This window comes from Medicago truncatula, chromosome 4, assembly GCF_003473485.1.
Source record: "Medicago truncatula cultivar Jemalong A17 chromosome 4, MtrunA17r5.0-ANR, whole genome shotgun sequence".
Taxonomy (NCBI): domain Eukaryota; kingdom Viridiplantae; phylum Streptophyta; class Magnoliopsida; order Fabales; family Fabaceae; genus Medicago; species Medicago truncatula.
The window spans coordinates 44,825,443-44,847,383 of NC_053045.1; the positions used below are offsets into that span (position 1 = coordinate 44,825,443).

The 21,941-nt window shown below is 34.8% G+C and overlaps 2 protein-coding genes and 1 pseudogene across 3 annotated transcripts; 1 reads left to right on the forward strand and 2 right to left on the reverse strand.

Moving 5' to 3' along the window:
* Nucleotides 1–327: 327 nt before the first annotated feature.
* Nucleotides 328–3,943, reverse strand: LOC11413350 (uncharacterized). Of its 2 annotated transcripts, none has more exons than XM_003608306.4 (8): nt 3,583–3,943; nt 3,313–3,414; nt 3,046–3,205; nt 2,776–2,955; nt 2,102–2,236; nt 1,703–1,785; nt 1,061–1,154; nt 328–961 (listed from the first exon to the last, which is right to left on the reverse strand). In XM_003608306.4, the coding sequence occupies exons 1-8, from the start codon at nt 3,855–3,857 to the stop codon at nt 872–874; spliced, it is 1,119 nt and encodes a 372-aa protein (XP_003608354.1). In that variant the 5' UTR covers nt 3,858–3,943; the 3' UTR covers nt 328–871. The 2 variants fall into 2 exon arrangements, 1 of the variants encoding a protein (XP_003608354.1); XR_003011634.2 differs by having other exon boundaries at nt 921–961; nt 1,698–1,785.
* A 1,259-nt stretch (nt 3,944–5,202) lies between these two features.
* Nucleotides 5,203–6,754, forward strand: LOC11415399 (F-box/LRR-repeat protein At4g14103-like; annotated as a pseudogene).
* A 2,659-nt stretch (nt 6,755–9,413) lies between these two features.
* LOC11416417 (MADS-box transcription factor 23) lies at nt 9,414–21,941 on the reverse strand. Its single transcript, XM_024781848.2, has 8 exons — nt 21,768–21,941; nt 21,364–21,612; nt 18,452–18,530; nt 10,696–10,757; nt 10,483–10,582; nt 10,301–10,342; nt 10,130–10,210; nt 9,414–9,759 (listed from the first exon to the last, which is right to left on the reverse strand). Exons 2-8 carry the CDS (start codon nt 21,543–21,545, stop codon nt 9,634–9,636), a joined length of 672 nt encoding a protein of 223 aa, XP_024637616.1. The 5' UTR covers nt 21,546–21,612; nt 21,768–21,941; the 3' UTR covers nt 9,414–9,633.

Consider the following 21,941-nt stretch of genomic DNA (forward strand, 5'->3'; position numbering starts at 1 on the left):
TTTTCACTGGAGTCCTTATTAGTGTACTCCCATTGGAGCCATTGAATCCTTGATAAATACTTTTATTAAAATATTATAAATAAATAATGTGTAACATGGGGTCCATTTAATGAGTCTCTGTTAAAGAACTGTCATTGTGGATGCTCTAGTTGCCGGAAACTCATAGTAATATTTGATGGACTTGTTTAGGGAATTTGTATCAACGAGAGCATCAAATCAACCACCCAAGGGTGAAATTCAATTTTGTAGATGGTGAAAACATTCCACCCTTGAAACTAAAAATAATAAGTACATATGAATTAAGGATGCAAGTATAAGAAGTGAAGATAACAAGGATAGAAGTCACTGCCTTTCAACAAAAAAAAGGATAGAAATCACTGAAGCTAATAATTGAATACCAAAATGTCAAAAAATATGTAATAAAAAAGAACACTGGTGGAAGAAGATCCAATAACTGATGGTAAAAAACACAATTGCAGCGGTGGTATTAGAGCCTCAACAGTTAAAACTAATCAGAAAATAGACGCTAGGAATGTTATTTCAATTTCATCTACTTCGACATCTTTGTCCTTGAAATCAACCTCCTAAACAATAGCCTGTTTACCCCCAAGATGAATGCTTTGTTCTTGCTCATGCTCTACCTTCTCAACTCTTATCGTGTGCAACATCAATGATCAAGACAGTCTATGGATAACGCTACTGTCATTCTCCATATCAGATGAGGAATATAAGTGTTCTACAGACACCGCACCCTCTGTCTCTGCCTCAATAGATCCTTATTTTGCCTCAAAATTTGATATTACATCAAGTACCACAAACCATCATATTATCATTCCTAAAGGCAAGACGAGATATTCAAACCCGGAAACCATCATAATGAATTAGCTGAAAGCCATTGGTTATACTCATCCATCCTTATTATGAAGGAGCTTGAACTTGCAGAACCTCCTCCGCCATATGCCTTCAAGTTGGCAATGCAGAAACAAATTAATGTGTATTCAAGTATTAAAAATATCAAATAGGTAAGACAAAAAAAAAAGTGGAACTAAACCGCACGCACCTTAGCAACTTCAGAAGTATCAGTAGCATTATCAGAACTTCGCAGGCACATTTTGAGATTATTCCGTTGCATGAATATCACAGCTCCTATGGGCCTGTCATTGATGAAAATGGCCAGTTGATCACATTATAGAATTTGACAATTCTTTAACCAAATTAAAATCCACAATAAGAGTTGGCATGCAATCATGCCTATAAGTTGTTAGGAAAATATTTTGATTCTTCACAAAAGAGGATACTCAGAGGAAGAATCAACAAATATTTAGAATTAACAAACCATAATCGAGATCCAAATGCTTTTTATCGATATAATTGTTTCCACATATGTATGTCACTGAATTTCAAGCCCAAATGCTGACAAGCAATTAGTACTGAATGATTGCAAGTTTTTTGTTCTTCTGAAGACAAAATTAGTGTAATGAATGACTACTCCAATCACCATGAGCAACCTTTTCATGAGAAAAGGTTGCTCGAGTTATATAGTCAAATTTGAATTGAATTTTTATTACTGTCTCAGACAACGTCAACCTCTTGAAAACCCACTCTTCTTCTAACAAGATAATAATACAACTCAGACAACGTCAACCTCTTGAAAACCCACTCTTCTTCAAAACAAAAATTTCATCAAAACAAATTACCTCACCTCAGACCAATAGAAGCACTTTTTACGCTGAGAAGCATGCCAATTTCATCACTTAAGTTAGAGTTCCCATCTGCCCGAACTCCCTGCGTAGTAACCATGGTAACAAAAAGTGAATAAAAATTTCAACAAAAAAATGGGGGACCACATTACCAGTGCATGATTCTGTCATATTCAATTATTACAATCTAACTGGCAAAAATTAGTTATGCATTAAGCACTAAAAAAAGCAGCAAGCAGCAGAGAAAGTTCTTGGTACAAATTCGGATTTTATTTATTATTATTTGGTTAAAATGTCACTGATTTGTAGTGAAAGTTTGGCTACACAAACATGCACTAAATACAAAATTAGAGCATGTTAAGAACAATAGAAACTAAGGTGATTATATCCTGAATTATTACCAGACACTCTCCATAAAATCCTCTACCCAGCCGAACCCTGAAAACCTTATCCAGCAATTTACTTGCAGCATTCCGGCGAGCTAAAAGAGATGAATTTCCTTTAGCAATTAACTCTTCAACACTCAATTCCAGCAACTGCAATACAGATTTTTCAAAGGATAGGCAATATTTAGCGAATATACATAATAACCAGAGATAAATAAAGAGTAATAAATACAGATGTTTTTGCTTTGTGGAATGTTACAGTAAGCACATAAAAGCAAGTTAGCAACAAAATAGATGGTTGCTATAGCCTGAAATGTCACAGTACTTCTTTATGACAGTGTAATAGAAAGGTTCTGAGTTTGTATTAGTCATGGCACTTCAAATAACCAACCAACTTATGAAGTTGTTTATTCTCTTCCTAAGCAGGAAACAAACAGATGACAGATCAACAGTCAAAGGTCATAAGACATGTCTACAATCTCAGGAGGATGCATAGTTCTAAGTAGCTCGAACACATTAATCTATTTGACTTGGCTTAAGTAAATTACATCCTTTTGAGGAGAAGAAATCGTATATATACACAAATTTATTACTTAATCCATTGTATTTGTGTCAACTTAAATTAAATACCTGCTTAAACAACATCAAGGATAATCAGAAAAGCAACACCCAAGGATAATCAGTCATACCTGCTTAAACATGTATGGGTTAGAAATGCAGCTAAACCTCGACCGCCATTCACTCAGTCCAATGTTAAAGGGTTTAATGTCAGGCAAGCTCCAATGGCGAAGATCAGCATCCTCAATATACTTAAGAATAAGCTCCACTCGCCCTTTATCTTTTGAGTCCACCAAACTTGGAACCACACCCTTCAAAAAAATCCAAGCATCTTTCTACCTCAGCCATTGTTGCATGAGATGCAAAAGAACTAAAGCGCATAAACAAATTAAAATTCTTACATTAGAAGTTTTAATGTCTTCGTGTTTGTCGGTAAAGTACTCATAAACAGCTCTTGAACTACTCTTTTCATGGTTAAGATTAATCATAATATTCTCAGGACACTCATTTGTTGAAGGAATCTGTGAAAGCACCGATTTTCGATGATCAAACCCAATAATCCTAGATACATACAAAATACAAAATAATTACATCAATTATAATTAATCAAAATCACATGAGAAATGGAATTAAAAATACATATATAACACAGAGTGCAATAAACCTACTTGCAATTGGATTGATGGGAAAGTTTGAAAATGAATTCGTTTGGAGGAAGAAAGTCAAGCAAATAGCATGTCTGAAGGCTTTCAATGCACAAATCTTCAACCCTATATTATAACAAATATGTAAATTTCTTTTATAATATTAAAAACAGAAACTTTACAATGACCCTTTTCACCCATTTCAATTTTTCAACTACAGAATCAAGTTAAGCACATAAATTAGAAAAAAGAAGAAGAAAAAAAATTAGCGGGTTGAAGAATGAAGAAACGAACCTGAAAGCGAGGGAAGGGACAGAAGAGAAAGGTAAAGAAAGGGAAGGGAGATTGTGACGAGTGTGGAAGAGGTGAGCAAAGAGAGAAGAGAAAGCTCCAGAAAATGAAGGGTAATTGTAGAGAACTATGTTGGGAACTTTGTCTTCTGAAGCTTTAGCTATGGCTTCTAATGCTGCATCTGAACGTAAGCTTCTATACCCAATTTCTACGCATGGAGGGAATGAGAATTGGATGTTCTTCTTCATCCCCCATTTTCCAAGCAAACACCATTTCATCTGAATGCGATTTTTTTTTCTCACTGATTTTGTTGTTGTTCCAATAACCCTTTTAGTATGACCAAGACTTTAGAAGGTAGCCTCTCTAATATAAATTAACATTTTTAATTAATTACACAAAATTACCTAAAACCCCTTTTCTAAATTAAAGTTTCACATTTGTCTTTTATTATTTTTATTTTTATATTCTCAATTTTTTTTTTCTATTTTTCTTTCTTTGAGAAATTCCTTCAAAATATTAAAAGAGTTTAACTGTGGTGGGTCGACATTCCAAAACTATTTTGCACAAACAACCAATTAAAACATTCTGAATTGCTATGTTTGGCCCACGTTAATTAAAAAACATTAATTGATGTGACAATTCAGAATGTTTTGATTGATTGTTTGTGCAAAACAGTTTTGGACTGTCGATTCACCACAATTAAACTCATATTAAAATATTGAGTTAATATCTTAATTATGAAGCTTAAGAATAAAGGTACTTGTAAAAAAAAAAAAGAGTTACTTAAAAAATGACAAAAAAGATTTTTTTTCTTTATAAACAAATGTTAGTTTGTTAGTAAATTGTTATATGACATTTATTTTTTAATCGAACTCCAAATTATTATAGTCACTTATCCTTAAAAATTGAAGGGTTAACATCAAAATAAAAATTGCTAAAGGGGGAGGCAGAGATGTTTGATTCCAAAGAATGAACCTCTTTCTTGAATCTCCTTCATCGTTATTTAGCTTACCAGCCAAACTATCTACACGAGACGATAACCTAAAATAGATAAATAGTATAACAGTGACAATTTTGGTTGGGAATGTGATAATTTATTTTCCGTGTCCCATATTTTTTTAAATTAATATCTAAAATTTTACATCCTTAAAAAAATATTAAAACTTTACATTTAAGTTTTTGTAAATTTACAAGATTCATAAATAATTTTACAATTTATTCTTAAAATAAAATACTATATAAAAAAAGAAAATAATAATAACAAAAGCTGACTCCGTTCCCCCTTAAAATTTTGTTTCCCTCCCTCGCACAAAATCAAAATAAGGAACCCTAGAAAGCATAATTGATTTATACACGTTTCAATCCATTTTGTGCGGTATTTTACATTTTCCGTCTCAATTTCATTTCTCTGTTTCACCCCTAAATCATACTTTCTAGGTTTTCTCCCCCAAATTGTTACGTTTGATTACTCCTACTCTCATATTAGTTTATTTTGTTACTTGAACAGTTTACTTTAATTTGTTTCATTACTGGAACATAATTTTGCTTTGCCTTGAAATCTCGCTTTATATATTCTCATTTTCTTCTTGTTCCGTTGTATTACTATCACTGCATTACTGGACCATGTCTGATTATCTTGAACAAAGCGCGATCCTAGAAAAGATGAAGTAAAGAACCCAATGTGAGAATGAAAATAATGAAGACAGACTGAGTGACTTACCTGATGCTGTTATCCTTCACATTTTATCATTCTTGAATACCAAACATGCCGTCGGAACTTGTGTTTTTTCCAAGAGATGGGGACATCTCTGGAAGCGAATTCCAACTCTTATGTTACATTCTTCAAGATTTTCCACTATTAAGCAATTTACAACATTCGTGTCTAAGATTTTGACTCTCCACCATACTTCAACCGCACTGCACAAACTTGATCTTGACCGCCGTGGTGATATTGAGCCTCAACTCCTTAAAAAGATTTTAAACTATGTTACTTCCCATAATACCCACCTCCATGAATTAGGAATCTCTGTCCGTGGTGACAGTAGTCTCATTATGAGATGCGTTTCTTCATGTCATGCCCTTACATCTCTTAAGCTTTCGCTTTACCCTAGAGGTAGCACTCATATTCATAATTATACAAAAACATTATTTCCAAAATCTTTGAATTTCCCTTTCTTGACCACCTTGTATCTAGAAAACTTTGCCTTTTGCGGTAGTGAAAACGGTTGTGCTGAGCCCTTTTTCGCCTTTACCAAGTTGAATAGTTTGGTCATTAGTAGCTGTGAGGTAAAGGATGCTCAAATCCTCAACATATCAAGTGAGACACTTGTCAATTTAGCCCTGCACGATAATTTACTTGACTTTGTCAAATTCAAGTTATCTGCTCCAAGTCTTTGTACCTTTACTTTTACCGGTGACCTTCTTCAGAAAATATATGGGAGCAGTCTCTCTTCTATTAAACAAGTAAATATCGATGCACAAGAAGTGTTATATTCGGAGGATTCTGCTATGGTTCTATTAAGCTTGCTGCAAGACCTTGCCAATGTAGAATCATTGGCAGTCACTTCAACTACTCTTCAGGTACCTTGTCATGTTTTCAAGCTTTATTTTTACTTTCTTCTTAAGATGCATTTTTTATTTTTAAATTTTGTTAAAATTCAATTGACTTGCATAAACTGATCCTAACTCATCCTCATTTCTTAGATTCTGTCCTTAGTTCCTGATTTATTGGAGGTTAAATTCCATTCTTTATGTAACTTGAAGTCATTGGAAGTAGAGTTGATACCACTTCAGGATGGATATTTATCCCAATCAATCAAAAATGTCATGTATAAAAAAGCTGCTGCCAAGTCACATGAAGAACTTCTTAAGTTATGCAAGGCATTTAAAAGACGTATGGAACTACCTGCCATACCTGATGGAATAGTTGACTTCTTGCGACAAAACTCGCCCTCAGCGGAAGTTAACATCACAACAGATTACTTTATTTATTTTAATCTTAAGCAGGTAGCTAGTTATTTAAAAACCATATGGGAGCTGAGTGTGTTAATTTTTTGTTGAGAATCTGAGCTTAGATAATTTTAAATGACACAACCATAAGAAGAGTTTGTAATTGGTTGTTACTAAACAGGTTGTAGAATCTATAAAGGGCGCGAAGATTATCAACCATTGTTCATAATATTATCAACTACGGCTCACAATTTGCCGCGCCTGCCACTGCCGCACCTGCTCCGGCTGCCGAGTCTGCTTCTGCCACTGCGCCTGCTACTGTTGCACTTCCAAATCTTCTTCTCTGCCACGCTGAAAAGGTAACATTCCTCTCATGCCTTTTGATGGATTCCCTTTGAGTTTCTGTTATTAAATTTTTGGGTGCCATTTGTTGTTTTCATGTGGAGATTTCAGTTTTTGTGATAATTCAGAATGAGATAGTATGCTAGATAACTGTAGGAACCCTTGTCTGCAATTTACTCAAGTAGAAATTGTTCAAGAGTGACGACAGAGGCATCTATAATAAACTCAGTTTTGAATCTTTTATATTCAGTTATTGTTCTTTTGGTTTTTTATAACTTGTAACCTTTTTTTATATGATTGATTTCACAGTGACAATTAAAAGTGTTACTTTTTCTGCCTTTAGGACGACAAATCATCAATTGAAGATAAGGTGGAGAAGCACTGATCTAACTCCAACTGTCCACTTCTAGATAATGAACTGATAGTGAAGAGTTCTCATACCACCTTACAAGTTACAATGCCTTCTTTGTGAACTTTTCTTTTAAGATTAGTGGCTGAAAAAAATCGGTTAGGCTGACTTACTAAAACATGTTTGATTTGACAATCATTTGGTCTATCGCATGACCTCTTCATCTAGCTGATGGTCTCCAATTTTAAAGCCAAATTGTTATACTTATTTAGCTACCATCTCAGAGTATGTATGGGATACTAAATTGTAATGTCCAAATCCTATACTCTTACAATTGTATGTGTGCTCGTCTCTGTAGGAACAAATTTCTTTTGTTGTGCTTTAATGAATCATTCAGTTGTTACCGGACCTCGTTTATCAATGACTTTTGGTTTGTGCAATAAATTTGTTTTTTGATCATGATAATTCAAGGCTTTCTTCAACATATAACTTGAATTAGGCTGGCTAATGCGTACAAGTAAAATAGTTTTGCATCGTGCACAACTTTATTTTTCACCATTGGATAATAAGTTCCATCTTATCTCATTTGATCAAATGGTGAAATTTATGTTCCAATGGTAGAAATTAACTTGTGCATGATGCATGATTTGTCTCATTTGTACACCATAGAATTAGCCCCCAAACTAAAGAGTATATTTCACTGTGTTGATACGACTTTGCTTATGATGAGTTAACGAGTCCAAATTGCATCTTTACAATGTACGTTTCTAAATTGATATAGGTGGTAGTATAATTCCTTAATATTGACGAGTCTACACATATCTTACACACCGATCTTAGGGATATAGGGATATTTTATGTTGGATCCAGAAGTGCTCTAAACCATCAAACGTTAGTAGTTTTATTAAAACAAATTGCCAACTCAAGAAGAGTTGAAGTCTAGGGGTGTTTTCCAAGATGAACAGCAGTTGAGCTCTGCTTTCTGTTTTGTGCCTCGGGAGCACGTTAACCACTTGTTATGTAGTTTCCCTTTTGCTTTGTTATGTATGGTTGTTTGTAGCCGTGTGGCTTGAGTCTGATGGAGTGTTTCCTAATGAAGCCGAGTGCCCACTGCATTCAATTTGGGAGGTTATTTAGAGGGAAGTGGGCAAGGAGAGTTGGACATTTCTCAGGTTATTTGGAGCGTTGTTGTGTGAGTTCATTGACCATTGAGGAATCAAATTATTTAGGGATGGTGTGACTGACTGTAATGAGGCCATTTCTCAGGTTAAAACAACTTCTTGGAGTTGGTTTGTGTTTCGAGTAAAGTGAGTGAGAAAATCAAAGATTGTTATCGTAACAAACTCATGATTTGTTAAGATTATTATCTACTTTACACTCTAAAATGAGTAGTTCATTTTGAATCAAAGGAGGCTTCATTTCATGTCGTATTTAATAACTCATTTGCAATTGCATGTCATCGATCCTGAAAAACAATAATTATATCATGTATTTGCATCTCTTGAGAAAAAATATTCACAACATTTAGTTGGCTTGGCTTGAATTATTGGATTTAATTTTTCCAGTTCAATATATTTGAACCAAACACAAGTGGTTTACAAAAAAAAAAAAAAAAAAAGAAGCGAGAATTTGTCAACATGCTCCTGATGTTACCGGAAACACTCCTAGTAATGTATTCTGACAGATTTCATTTGAGGTATAGGGAGAAAATTGAGAAATTATCAGAAAATGGCTGAACAAATAATTCGAATAAAATCAAATCTTTGAAATTATTATTATTCCCTTCCTCCATTCACTCTTTGTTTTTTTTTTTTTTTGGACCAGGACACCCACTATTGGATTTTGAAATTAATTTAGGACTTTTTTCTGTTTATTTTTGTGTGGCTAAAATTAGGATAACATCAATCAACAACTTTGCGGCCTTATTTATACGAGTCTGAAATTTTCACTTTAATGTTTATCATGTTGTCCCTTATTTTCAATATATTTTTTCCTTCTCACCTCTAGGAATTAATTATAATACGTCTTAATTCTAGGAATAATTATGGAGAGCATGCTTAGCTTGTCATCCGTTCAATCAATCATAAGAATAAGAAATCACAAAACCACACCATGCACAACACAACGATGTCGATGACATTACAAATTTACAATACAGAGGTAGGCAATCCTTAAAGTTTATGGAGACAAGTTGGAAGCTTTGATTTTGGCAACTAATTTAATCTGTTGACAGCTTATGAGACAGACACGATAAACCAAATCGAGTATATCTGCAGCTGTGATCATCTACTCTAGTAATGCAGACATTATAGCTCATTAGTTTTTAGTAACAATGAAATTAAAAATGAACATATTTATAGTTCTAATGTTTTAGTTTTTACATCCTCATTTTGAGGGAATACCCCATATTTGGTTCACTGTCGCGGTTGTGGCTGCCTCAGCTGGAGACTGATTGATTCATCATGCATATCATGTCCATAGCTGATAGTACTGTGTGAGGCATTGGATGTTGCATATTCCCTACGCCTTACTCCAATAACCTAGTTTCCAAATCAATAGAGCAAACAAAGTATAAATCATTATGCGTGACACTTCTATATTGTGTTTGTGTGTAGTCTTTTTTATTCATTTGCAGGCACGCCAAAAAGTCTTACATTGTTTGAGAATTGAGTTTAATGGTAGTTCATAAACATCCACTCTCTATTGAGGTGCTTTCTCATGACGAAATCGCGAGTCTTCACATAAATTACTCAATGCAGAAAATACCTCAGAAAAGTGTTGCCTTGTACTCGAGGTTGGAACAATTTATAAATTTATGAACCATGCATACTTTTGAACATTTATGAACCATGAGTATGATCAATGACATATTGTTAAATTATAGAATGTGTTTTCCTTGATGTTGTTTACCTTCTCTAGTTCTGCATTTTTCTCACCAATGAGGTCTATCTTCTTATGAAGATCTTCATTTTCTTGACTACTAAGGCTTCCCTACAATGACATCAGCGGAAAATTGGTAAGAACTTTGCTGGGAAAACTTTAAATCATCAAAAGACATTAACCAAGTCTGATTTCTGCAACCTTTTTGAGTAATTCATTGATCTCATCACTAAAAATTAGACCCTGCAGGTGAATAAATGTTTGTGTTATATATATAAGACTAAATACCGGAACAACCAAAAAACCTCTTTTATATATCATTCAATTAGTTCATTCCTAATCGATGTGGGATTAAGCTTTCACACTTGAATTCCAATAAATACCTTTCTCGTGCGGATGCTTTTCAAACTCATCTCCAATTGACTTTCTAGATGCTGCAGCTCATTTAAATCTAAACCAGATAGTTCTTGGCCCATCAATTGCCTGCATTTACCAAAAAGTGAGATGTGGAATCCTTTCTTGTGTTAAATTTGTTTATTGCTGACAAGTATAATATCTCTTATATTCATTTAATGCAAGTCTGTTTAATATATTACCTTTGGCTATCATTCAAGTGCTGCAATTGTTGCCTCAAGCTTGCTGCTTCTCTTTGCCAAAACTAGCACGTATATAGTAATACAACTATTTAAGCAATGTACCTTTAGTTTTTTTTTTTGAAGGAAGCAATGTACTTTTAGATTTGTAGAACTTATGAAATAAGCATCTAAGTTCTAAGGAAGTCTTTGGCAAACCATAAAAAATGATCATGACCTATCTTATAAATCAAAATATTAGAGCAAGCATAACTATTTCATTAAGCTTTGTGTATAAGCTTGTGAAAATTAATCAGCTTATGCACATTACGTCAATTTACCAATATCTTCCAACTAGAGAAGTTAATAATAGTATCAATTGTACTAACATCCTCTATCATATAGGTATGGGGGTAAGGTAGATGTGCAGCAGAATGAATGAGAAGTTCATGAATGGTAACTTTCTGTTAGCCTTGCTATTCATAGCCGGTCCAAAGCCCAGATAAAAGGAGAGGGTTGTGTTAGGTAGTCGACAACCAATGTAAGTTGACTCTATAACATGGATCAAATACAATATAATATGAATGCTAGATCATCAATCGAAAGTAACACACTGTATAGCTTGAGTATAATGTCAAATTAATGAGCATGGGTCGTTGGATCGCCACCTGGATGCCGTGAAAAATACTCGAGAGTCCTCACATCTTTGTGAATAGGCGTGGATAAAAAAGTTAGTTCATGAGAGTAGAATTTGTTTTGGAACAAGAAATATAGGCACACTTATAAAAAAATCTATGGAAACAATGAAAACTTTGATTAGGGGGAGGATCAATTTCATGTCCTATAAGAAACCAAGTGGTTGAGAGGAAATGTGAAAGAATTAGATAGTTCAGATCTTAAGCTTTAGTACACTAGCAAAGTAAGGTTGATAAATTGGATATGTATCATTGTTGATAAGAAGTGAAAGAAGGACATTGTGGATCTAAAAATCATATAAGATCATATCATAGCCCTAAAATTTATAGTGAGACGAAAGAACTTTAAAGATAGTAGTGCTTAGGTACCTCTGGTAGGGCTTGAAGAGCATATTACAATAAAGTTCGAGAGAATTTAAAAGGCTTAATTCAGGAAATATCTCTAAGAGAAGAGATTTTCAACAAAATTATTTATGATTTGTTGATTATTAACATGAATCTTGAAGATAAGGATACAACTTAACTCTTGTTTAGTTCATCTCCTAGGTCCTCTGAGCAATTTAAGGATGCACTCCTTTATGGAAAGGAAGACACTATTACTCTGGATGAGGTCCAATGGACGATTAGGACCAAGGATCTAACCTAGCCTTAAGTGTGGTGCATCCTCTGAGCAATGTGATATTTAATTTTGGTTTGGTGCATTTTAATGAATGAGTTTAGTTGGAATAGCTGAACAAGGATTGATAGGTGATGGAAGTGTACTGGAAATGCTGGAAACTGACAATGATTGGGAGTTTTTCATAACAGTTGAATGAATTTTTCCGATTATAAGGCAGAAGATATAATGGATGTACATTTTTGAAGTTGAATAAGACAACCAATAATGTCTCCTAGTTATCTTGTAATAGATAGGGAAAAGGGGTCACTGTTGCACTAGACTAACAAGACTATGGAGCCCTTGTGTGGTATGCTCTAATTGAGTTTGAAAAAGTGCAAGACGCAAAACCGAGGAAGTTCAGGGAAGTAATAGAGAGCATGAAAACTAAGACTTTGAAACTCGTGGACTACCTCAAAAGCCAAGGGTATTTAAATGCAAGAAAATAATTAAAAGTACACAATATATTCTAGGTGTTGAAGAGGTAATGATACAACTTATGGGACTATCAAGCGTAGTTGGACGCAAGTGGATCCACAATCGTAAGAAGGGTTTGGAGATACATTAAATACTCAATGAGGGGCCTTAAGAGTCTGCAAATAATACTCAACCTCATATTGGAAAGGTTGTTCTGTGAGTACTTAACCTAAAGAGATTGTGTTAACAATACTCATCATTAGTTTGGAGAGGCAATGTTAAGAATACTTGATATCATTGGTGAAATAAGCAAGATGGTTGATGGTTAACTTGATATCATCACTGTTTCCGAGTAAAGTTGGAGAATTATAGTGAAATGTTGACTTAAAAACATGGATAGTTTAGTCTATTTATAAATTTTCTATAATTAGAGTTTTTTTTACCTCATTGTTTGGAATCACCAAAAAGGGAACTTTCAAGGAAACATAAGGGTTCTGGGTTAAGAGATTTTGGGCGATAAACTAGGGTTGAGAAACACATTCTACACATTTTGGGTGGAGATATTTCATCAAAGTAAGTGTTTGACCTTTCTCTCTTGCACTTAATTCTCCTTGATTTGGTGAATACATATGATAGAGTGCCTACAAATACTTTGTGGAAAGCCCTGAAGAAGAAATAGGTTAGGATACCTATATTTGAGATATCAGAGATATGTATGAGGGAGCCTCAACTAATGTGAGGACACATAGTGGTTATATAAAATATTTTCCCATAACAATGAGACTACACCAAGGGTCAACTCTAATATCTTAACCCTAGAAATTTTATACACTTTTATGTTGTGTTGATCTGTAGATTCCATCCTTTTCATCTTCCCATGAGAATTGTGTCTCCCACTATTCTTGACGTTAAAACAATCTTTGGAATGTCTATTACTAGGGTTGAAGCTCCTTTTTTAATGATACTCCTATTCCCTCTTAAAATTTCTCATTGGAATCTTCTGTGGATTGGAAAAACTTTATTAAAAATAATGATGGCATCTTCGATGATGTTATGGAAGTCGAGCATAATGCGTTTCTACATTGGTTCAGTTAGATACTTTGTTTGTACTGGCTCAAGTGATGGTTGTTCTAGAAATGCAATTGTATCTCACCCTTCTTCAAAATGGTCAAAGAGTATCTTGAGGTTCCCTATTTATTGACACTAGAATGAATGACTTGGCTCCATTTTCTCAGACATTTGTTAATGAGAGTTGGTCGTATATTTTGACAACTAGGCACTTGTTTTGTGGGTTAAAACCTACTAGCCGATTTAATCCGACTTCAAATGAGTATTGTAATCCACAATGCATTGCCCGCCACTTTGGTCTTTATCAACATATCTCATTTAGTTGTCGTATGTTCCAGGTAGTGATCGAGGATTTCTCGCTTCGACCGAGATCTATTAAATATATCACGACCCTCTCCTCGACATGGTCTGTTAACAAGATCTTTGGTGTGGAACTCCAATAGAGACCATGTCTTCTCCCTCACTCCTAATAGCGGATAATGGTGCTAAGAAGAAGGAAAACATGGTTCTCTCGTCATTGTCCGGTCCCACTATGTCTTGACTCAGTTACGTACCTCTAAAAACCCATGTTCTCAAGTGGTCACCTCGAGAAAGGTCAGCCCCTTTCCTCGGCTACTCTAGCATCTCCTAACCTTCAATTGGTTGAGAGGCTTCAGCGCCCAATAACTCAATCTTCTATTTTTCGAGTTTGACTAATAATATAATTATTTTTAGATGTAAACAATAGGTTTGTGTGATTTTGCACAATGTTATTTTCTCAATCTCTTTGATTTATAAGTCTTTATCACTTATTTTCATGCCGACTTCTAGTTGTTGAGGGATATGGTTAAGGTATTGAGTTTCCAATGGAAGATTATCTCTCCTTCCAAGTTGATTTTCATTTTATTTCCTTTTTGAGTCAAATGATGAGGGATAAAGGTAATTTTAGTTGTTGAAGCTAGGCATGGCAATCAGGCGGGGTGGGGATGAGTTTTACCTTCCCCGTCCCCATACCCTACTCTCATATACTTACCTGTTACCCTGTCCATATCCAGCGGGGATGAGAAATTGAATTCCATCCTTGTCCCCGCCGGGTTCGGGTATTCTCGCCCCATCTCCATCCCCGCAATGGATATTTTTTTTAATTAAAATGATTATTTTGAAGCCCCGAGCGCAATGTTGTAATGCATTATCCAGCAAAAAGATGATGGCAATCGATGACTGCGGAGAAGGAGAAGAGAGAGGCCGAGAGTGTGACGCATGTAAGGAGAAAAAAGAGAAATATGACAAGTGGATGTCATCTGAAAGTCTGAGACTCTACTGTGTGAGTGAAATGATTTAGAGTTTGAGTTTCTATTTATATAAAAGTGGTAATAAACTGATTTTCTACATCCGGAACGAGTTTGGGTATGGGTTAAGGATGGATACCTATATCCACGTTACTCGTCCTATACACATGTTTTAAAGTCGGGGAAAACTCAAACTCATACCCAAACCCAGTTAAAGCGAGAAAAACCCGTCAAATTGAGTTTGGTTCGGATGCGTACCCGCGAGTATGAGTTTTGTTGTCATGCCTAGTTGAAGCATCAAATTGTGTCTTTTGTATGTACACTTGTTTTCAAAGTGTGATTTTTCCATATCAATTCCGCATGTAGTTTATCGGTGGTTAGGGGTTCATTTTCGGTGAATTATCTTAGTTGCTGCGAATTCGATGAAAAATCACACCAATAACAAACTTGATGTGTGGAGCAAGGGATAATCAGGCAACCAAAATAAAGTGTATGGAACAATTATAAACACAAGTCAAAAGTAGAAAACAGCGAGAGAGAAAGGAAGAGAGAACACAAAAGAATTTGTTGACCCAGTTCGGTCCAAATTGACCTAGTCTAGGGGAGAGAGCAGCCATCTATTCCACTATATGATGAATAACGTTACAAAAGAGATATCAATGGATTACAAGAATAAGTCTCCCGCCTAATTCTACCAAAAGTCCCAGCCTCTTCCCGTAACCAAGAGACTCAATCCTAATAGTGTTTCCCAAGGTGAATCAACCCTCAAACCCTAGTGTTTGTTGCCAAAGAGACAAACTTTATCCAAACCCTAGTTTTGTTGTTGCCTTTCTAAACCCTTGTTTCAGCCCCCTATATCTATCAAAGTTTACTCTGATACAAGGTCTATATTTATAGTAAAAGTATCGCTTAAAATTTGGAACAAATCTGCACCCAAAAATACGTTTCTACTATTCGCTGCCAGCGCACCATCGTGCCACGATGCGACCCCATCGTGCCACGATTTTTCCAGTGACTTGCCTCAAAATTGAAACCTCCAATCGTGCCACGTTGCCCAGCCATCGTGCCACGATTTTGCAGAACCTGATTTTAAGTTAACTCTCACAATTCTCCACCTTGACTTCAAATCAGTGATGATGCCAATTATCAACCACCTTGCTGCTCTTTCCCTTGCTTCTCACTATACTAAGTAGCTCCACAAGTTTACACCCTAACCTCTTCAACCATCGGAATGCCTTCCGCCCTTTTGAAGATCCTTGTGTCCAAACTACTCAAGGAATTTAGGTAGTTCCACAAGTGCACACCTTATCCCCTTCAACCATCAGAATGTCTTCCGCCTTCTCGAAGGTCCTTGCAGTCCAACTACGCTAGGAATTTTAGGTAGTTCCACAAGCATTCACCATAATCTCTTCAACACAGGACATCTCCTGCTTCCTTGAAGGTCTCCTTGCATCCAATCACCCTTGGCCTTTTTTTAGGGTAATCCCGCAAGCTGTGCTATACATTCTTCAACCTCCGGAATGCCTTCCGTCTTCATGAAGAAATCCCTTGCTCACCATAGAGCATTGCACCCAAGGTCCTCCATAGTCGTACCATTACCGGTGTGTTCAAATGCACCTCACGCTGAACGTACTCTACCTCAACTAGCAAATGCGTACATCCCACTATGTCTTCAACCTTGAAACTCCACCTCAACAGGTAGATCATGAATATTGTTGCCTCCGCCTCTCCAGACTGATGTTGAGTGTTTAACGTCTCTCCAGACGATCACCGCTCCACTAGGCATCAATCTCAAGGTGAGACACATCACATTCTTCATCCTCCAAACATCACCACACCATCAGAGCACCCGCATCCCTAAGACGCACCTCAATGTTCTCCAAATCACCAATGATTTTGTTGAACTCCACAAGTAGCTCCATGATGGCCTTTGACTTTACCATCTTGAATGAGTAAAGTTGTTGCTTTAAGACTTGCCAATGAGCCAAAGACTTTGTCATATACAAATATTCAAACTTTGACCACATCGATGCCGCGATTGGATCCTTTGCTGCTTCTCTCAAAACTTTATCCCCGAGGTACAAGACAGTGGCACTCCTGGCCTTGTCCACCATCTCGGTGTTCTCCGCTCGTGACATGGTGACTGGTTACGAACCTTCACCCTTCAAAGCTTTCTCACACTTTTGTTGTATTAACACCGCTTCCATCTTTACCTTCCATAACCCAAAATTGTTATCTCCGGTAAAATTCTCAATATCCCACTTTGAACCCATGATACTTGATTATCCTCTGACCCTTGCCCCATGGTGGGCGCCAATTGTTGCGAATTCGATGAAAAATCACACCAATAACAAACTTGATGTGTGGAGCAAGGGATAATCAGGCAACCAAAATAAAGTGTATGAAACAATTATAAACACAAGCCAAAAGTAGAAAACAGCAAGAGAGAAAAGAAGAGAGAACACAAAAGAATTTGTTGACCCAGTTCGGTCCAAATTTAACTAGTCTGGGGGAGAGAGCAGCCATCCGTTCCACTATATGATGAGTAACGTTACAAAAGAGATATCAATGGATTACAAGAATAAGTCTCCCGCCTAATTCTACCCAAAGTCCCAGCCTCTTCCCGTAACCAAGAGACTCAATCCTAATAGTGTTTCCCAAGGTGAATCAACCCTCAAACCCTAGTGTTTGTTGCCAAAGAGACAAACTATATACAAACCCTAGTTTTGTTGTTGCCTTTCTAAGCCCTTGTTTCACCCCCTCTATCTCTCAAAGTTTACTCTGATACAAGGTCTATATTTATTGTAAAAGTATCGCTTAAAATTTGGAACAAATCTGCATCCAAAAATACGTTTCTGTTATTCGCTGCCAATGCACCATCGTGCCACAATGCGACCCCATCGTGCCACGATTTTTCCAGTGACTTGCCTCAAAACTGAAACCTCCAATCGTGCCATGTTGCCCAGCCATCGTACCACGATTTTGCAGAACCTGATTTTAAGTTAACTCTCACATTATTTATTTTGTTTGTATCTTTTGTGGACTATGGTAAAGGGGGGATGACTTTACTTTTGATATGACATGTACTTATATTATATGCCTATTATAGAATTAGGGAACTTGTATTTTTTTTTTTTGAACCAGGGAGTTAGGATCCTCCATTTATGTCGACTTTATTATGGATAGTACATGATCACTTGTTTGATTGTATTTTAAAGTATCCATTTATTCATTTGGAAGTAGGTTTTGAGCTTTCTTGAAAAGTAGGCTGGTTCTGAATTTTTCTTTGTAACGACTAAAGTGCTCATTGTGGTTTTTCATTATTTTTACATTTTAAATACACAGTTTAAAAGAATGTCAATATATGTAAAGCTGCAACTATTCGAATAATAACATATGCAGGTGGCTGTAGGAAAGAGTGATATATGAGTTGTGTTTTTTATGTGTTAAAAATATCAAATGTATAATTGTAAATAAAAGAGTACAAAATATACTCTTTTTTTTTTTTTTGAGCAAATACAAAATATACTCTAAACATTACAAATTGTACAAATTAAATACCTAGCACAACATATACCCAACATTATAGCCTAAAATCTATGGATGTATACAATATAACGAGTTCATATACTATTAATAATAAAGATAAAATTCACTTCCCATCATGGTTGTATTACCTTGAGTTCCAAAGTAGGATCCATTGCTTGATGATGGTCCTCTACTAACTTGTTATAGCGCTCGATGACTGACTGCATGCTGCAAAAAATGTTGATATTTGTATTAATGGGATGAAAATATTCTTTTTATGAATAAATTAACACTAGCAGTGGTTTTATGAATACAACAAGTGAACTGCCCATGCATTAATTCACACAATATAAAATATTTTACCTATTTGTGCAAACGTCTTGTTCAATTTTTTTTTTGACAAAGTTTTGTTCATAAATAGTTTATATTATTATGGTATATAAGTACAATTTTTTTTCCTTCAAAAAAAAAGTACAACTTTTTTTTTTTGCAAAAAAAGATATACAAATGAGTTTCTCTACACTAACCTTTTACAATTTTGGCATCACTCATGATGATATATATAGGGGCATAATCAAATGACATTATGGTGTCAAAAAACATTATATTTTCCTTCAAAAAAAAATTTATATTTTGTCCAAAAAACTAGTAAAGTAATTAGCTACGTATTTAAACTAGTAGATCTATCCAATGCGACTTAATTGGTCAAGCATAGTCGAATTTGTAAAGAGAATCACGGTTTGATTTCCGTTGAATAAATACACATTTGAGAGGAGTAGAATGAGGTGCAGCTATACAGATGTGTGAAATGTATAGACATGACAAAGAAAAAACTTATTCATGGGAATACTTAAGGTATGTTTACACCTAAAAAATAATTATTATGTAAGGCAAAATTGGCAGATAAACAATTTAAAAATAGGCGAGTTTCCCTAAGCCGATACCAAGTTAGCGAGCACTCTACCCCCAAACAAGGGTCAAACGATTCTTTCTATAGTATACTGAGGAATACATAGATCTTGAAGTAATCAAACTTAATCAAGACTCAGTGTAATTGAACAATGAGATAACCAACTCGCACTCCACGTATGTAATGCCACTAACCCAAAGGAATGATGGGCACATACTTACGTTTCGAGGAAAGTTGTGCACTTTAGACTCTGCCAACGGATCATGCGACAAAATGAAGAGCTACCAGCCAGCCAAACATGAGGTTCCACGCACCCCTTCAATGAGGGAAAATTTATGCATTACACATGCAAATAGCCGATCAAGGCTAAACGTTGTAGGTAACATGTTATATTGTTATGTGATACATAAGAATTTTTTTTGCCTAAATACTTCTCTTGTACAATTTCAGAAAGGACACAGTCAATCAAACTCAAGCTACTTACAAAACTTTATCTCTTTACATTGTTTTAATTTTTGGTTGTCATTAGACAACGATAATTTTGTATTTATTTTTGAAGTTTTCACGTTATATTCTACCGTATTATGATTATGTATCAATATTTTTTCTCTTTGTCGGTTTTCCCCAACAATCCTAATAGCAATCATGGGACAACCGATAAGTTTTGAAATACATATATTTTTGAAGTTTTCACGTTATATTTCACCGTATTCTGATTATGTATCAATATTTTTTATCTTCGTTGGTTTTCCCAACAATCCTAAAAGCAAGCATGGGCGGGTGCGGTTATGGTGCATAAGGAAATCCTTATGCACCCTGCATAAATCCAAAAATAGTTTTGGAGTACAACTCACAGAAACCATTTCCACAGCAAAATGGTTTTGACATAATTTTATACAAAACATACTATGATTTATGCAGGGTGCTGGAAACCATTAAGTACATCTAATGGTTTAATTAGAGTACAATTCACAAAAACCATTTATGGATTTATGCAGGATACATAAAGATTTCCTTATGCACCATAACCGCAATCAACATGGCTAGCCAGTAAGTTTTGAAATACATATATTCATTTCCAACCTGAGCAAATAATAGTCAAATTATGAAGTTCTAACTTACATGTTTCTATAACAATACATTTTTTAACAAGTTCTATAACAACATATATATTATATATACTTTTTTTTATTTTATAATTTTAAGGTTTTTGTGAGTATTTAAATTGGAGAATTATAAATAGGATGCTATTTTTACTACGTAGATATTCCATGGAGAAATTGTGATTATATAACTTAAATAGGATGAAGTATAAATAGTAGTAAGTTTGAGTGAGTAAAATACACCAACCATTTTAACTCTAAGACATAACTCAACCGACAATATTAATATTGTTAGATTGAACACCTTCATTTATATTTAAACTCGAGAATTCGTAATTGTTTATGTGAGTTTTAGTTAATGCTTACCACTTCGTCTAAAAAATAAAAGACACTCATCAATCTAGCTGAGGAATTTAGACTCCATTTGTTTTGCGTTTTTTTTTCTTTCTTTCTAAACTTTATGTTAGTTTTACTTGTACAATATTTTTTTTAAACAATGAAAATATAAAAATCGCTTTTGTAAGCGAATGAAAAATGTCAGAATCTTGTTTCCTTATTTTCAAAAATGCATTAGCCAACATTTTATTTTCTCTCAATCACAATTGTTCACTTTATTAATTTAAAATCCTTGAAGATTGTCTATAGAGTACTCGTTAGGAAACACAATAAATAGTTAGCTAGTCCCTAAAAAACAAATTTATAAATATGGTGTAATAAACTATTAACCGTAAGTATAGTAAACATTAGAGACAGACAGACAGACTTTGAACACGAGCAGTCTAGTAAAACTTTTTTTGTTGTTGTTGAGAGAATCAGTCTAGTAAAACTTGAAAGGTTTAATTAATATACATGCATATATGATCAATTGTAACACAATATATACGCAGGTCAGCTCCCTTATCAATAACAACTAATTTTCTTGAAAAATGATTTGAACCAATACAATTAATGAAAAATATATATGCACAAATTTGATAGTAATTTTGATGATGACTCACAGTAAAATAAAACCAAAAGGAAGAGATAAGAAAATGATTTGATCCTATACCTTGAACTTGCATAGTCATAAAGCTTGTGAGTAGAGGAGAACAAAATCAATCCAACTTGTGCATCACAAAGAATGGATAGTTCTTTAGCTTTCTTCATCAACCCTTTTCTTCTCTTTGAGAAAGTCACTTGACGGCTTGTCAAATTCTCAATCCTTCGAATCACAATCTTTCCTCTTCCCATCTTTGATTCTACTAGCTAGGGTTCTTGCAATATTTTAATCTCTTCTTTGTATGTCAATGAGCTGAATCTGAAATATATTGATTCGTATGAGTTGAAATTGATAAAATAAAAAATTCATTGATCGGTTGAATATAATGAATTTAATTATTGAATAATCATAGAAATCAAAATAAAATACAATCATGCATAAATTAAGAATGAAGAATAATGGAAGAAACTTACTGGAGGATTATTAGGAGAGGGGATGTTGAAACTAAAACGGGAAGAAAATGGTTTGTGGAATTAATTAAAAGTGGTTTTTGTTGGACTCAAAGCGGTTTATTGTGCTGATCGAGAAGTTTAAGGTTTTGGTGTTTGGGCCAATGAGCAATGAGCAAGGACAGAAAAATATGTTTA

What these genes read in the sequence shown, in the direction of transcription:
- LOC11416417 (XM_024781848.2), bottom strand. Translation starts at nt 21,545, where the DNA reads ATGGGAAGAGGAAAGATTGTGATTCGAAGGATTGAGAATTTGACAAGC. An exon ending in TATGACTATGCAAGTTCAAG is followed by an intron (nt 18,531 to 21,363) that starts GTATAGGATCAA and finishes CATTTTTTGCAG; the next exon opens with CATGCAGTCAGTCATCGAGC. An exon ending in CACTTGAATGATAGCCAAAG is followed by an intron (nt 10,583 to 10,695) that starts GTAATATATTAA and finishes TGGTAAATGCAG; the next exon opens with GCAATTGATGGGCCAAGAAC.
- LOC11413350 (XM_003608306.4), bottom strand. Translation starts at nt 3,857, where the DNA reads ATGAAATGGTGTTTGCTTGGAAAATGGGGGATGAAGAAGAACATCCAA. An exon ending in GATTTTATGGAGAGTGTCTG is followed by an intron (nt 1,786 to 2,101) that starts GTAATAATTCAG and finishes GTTACTACGCAG; the next exon opens with GGAGTTCGGGCAGATGGGAA. An exon ending in AGTGCTTCTATTGGTCTGAG is followed by an intron (nt 1,155 to 1,702) that starts GTGAGGTAATTT and finishes CATCAATGACAG; the next exon opens with GCCCATAGGAGCTGTGATAT.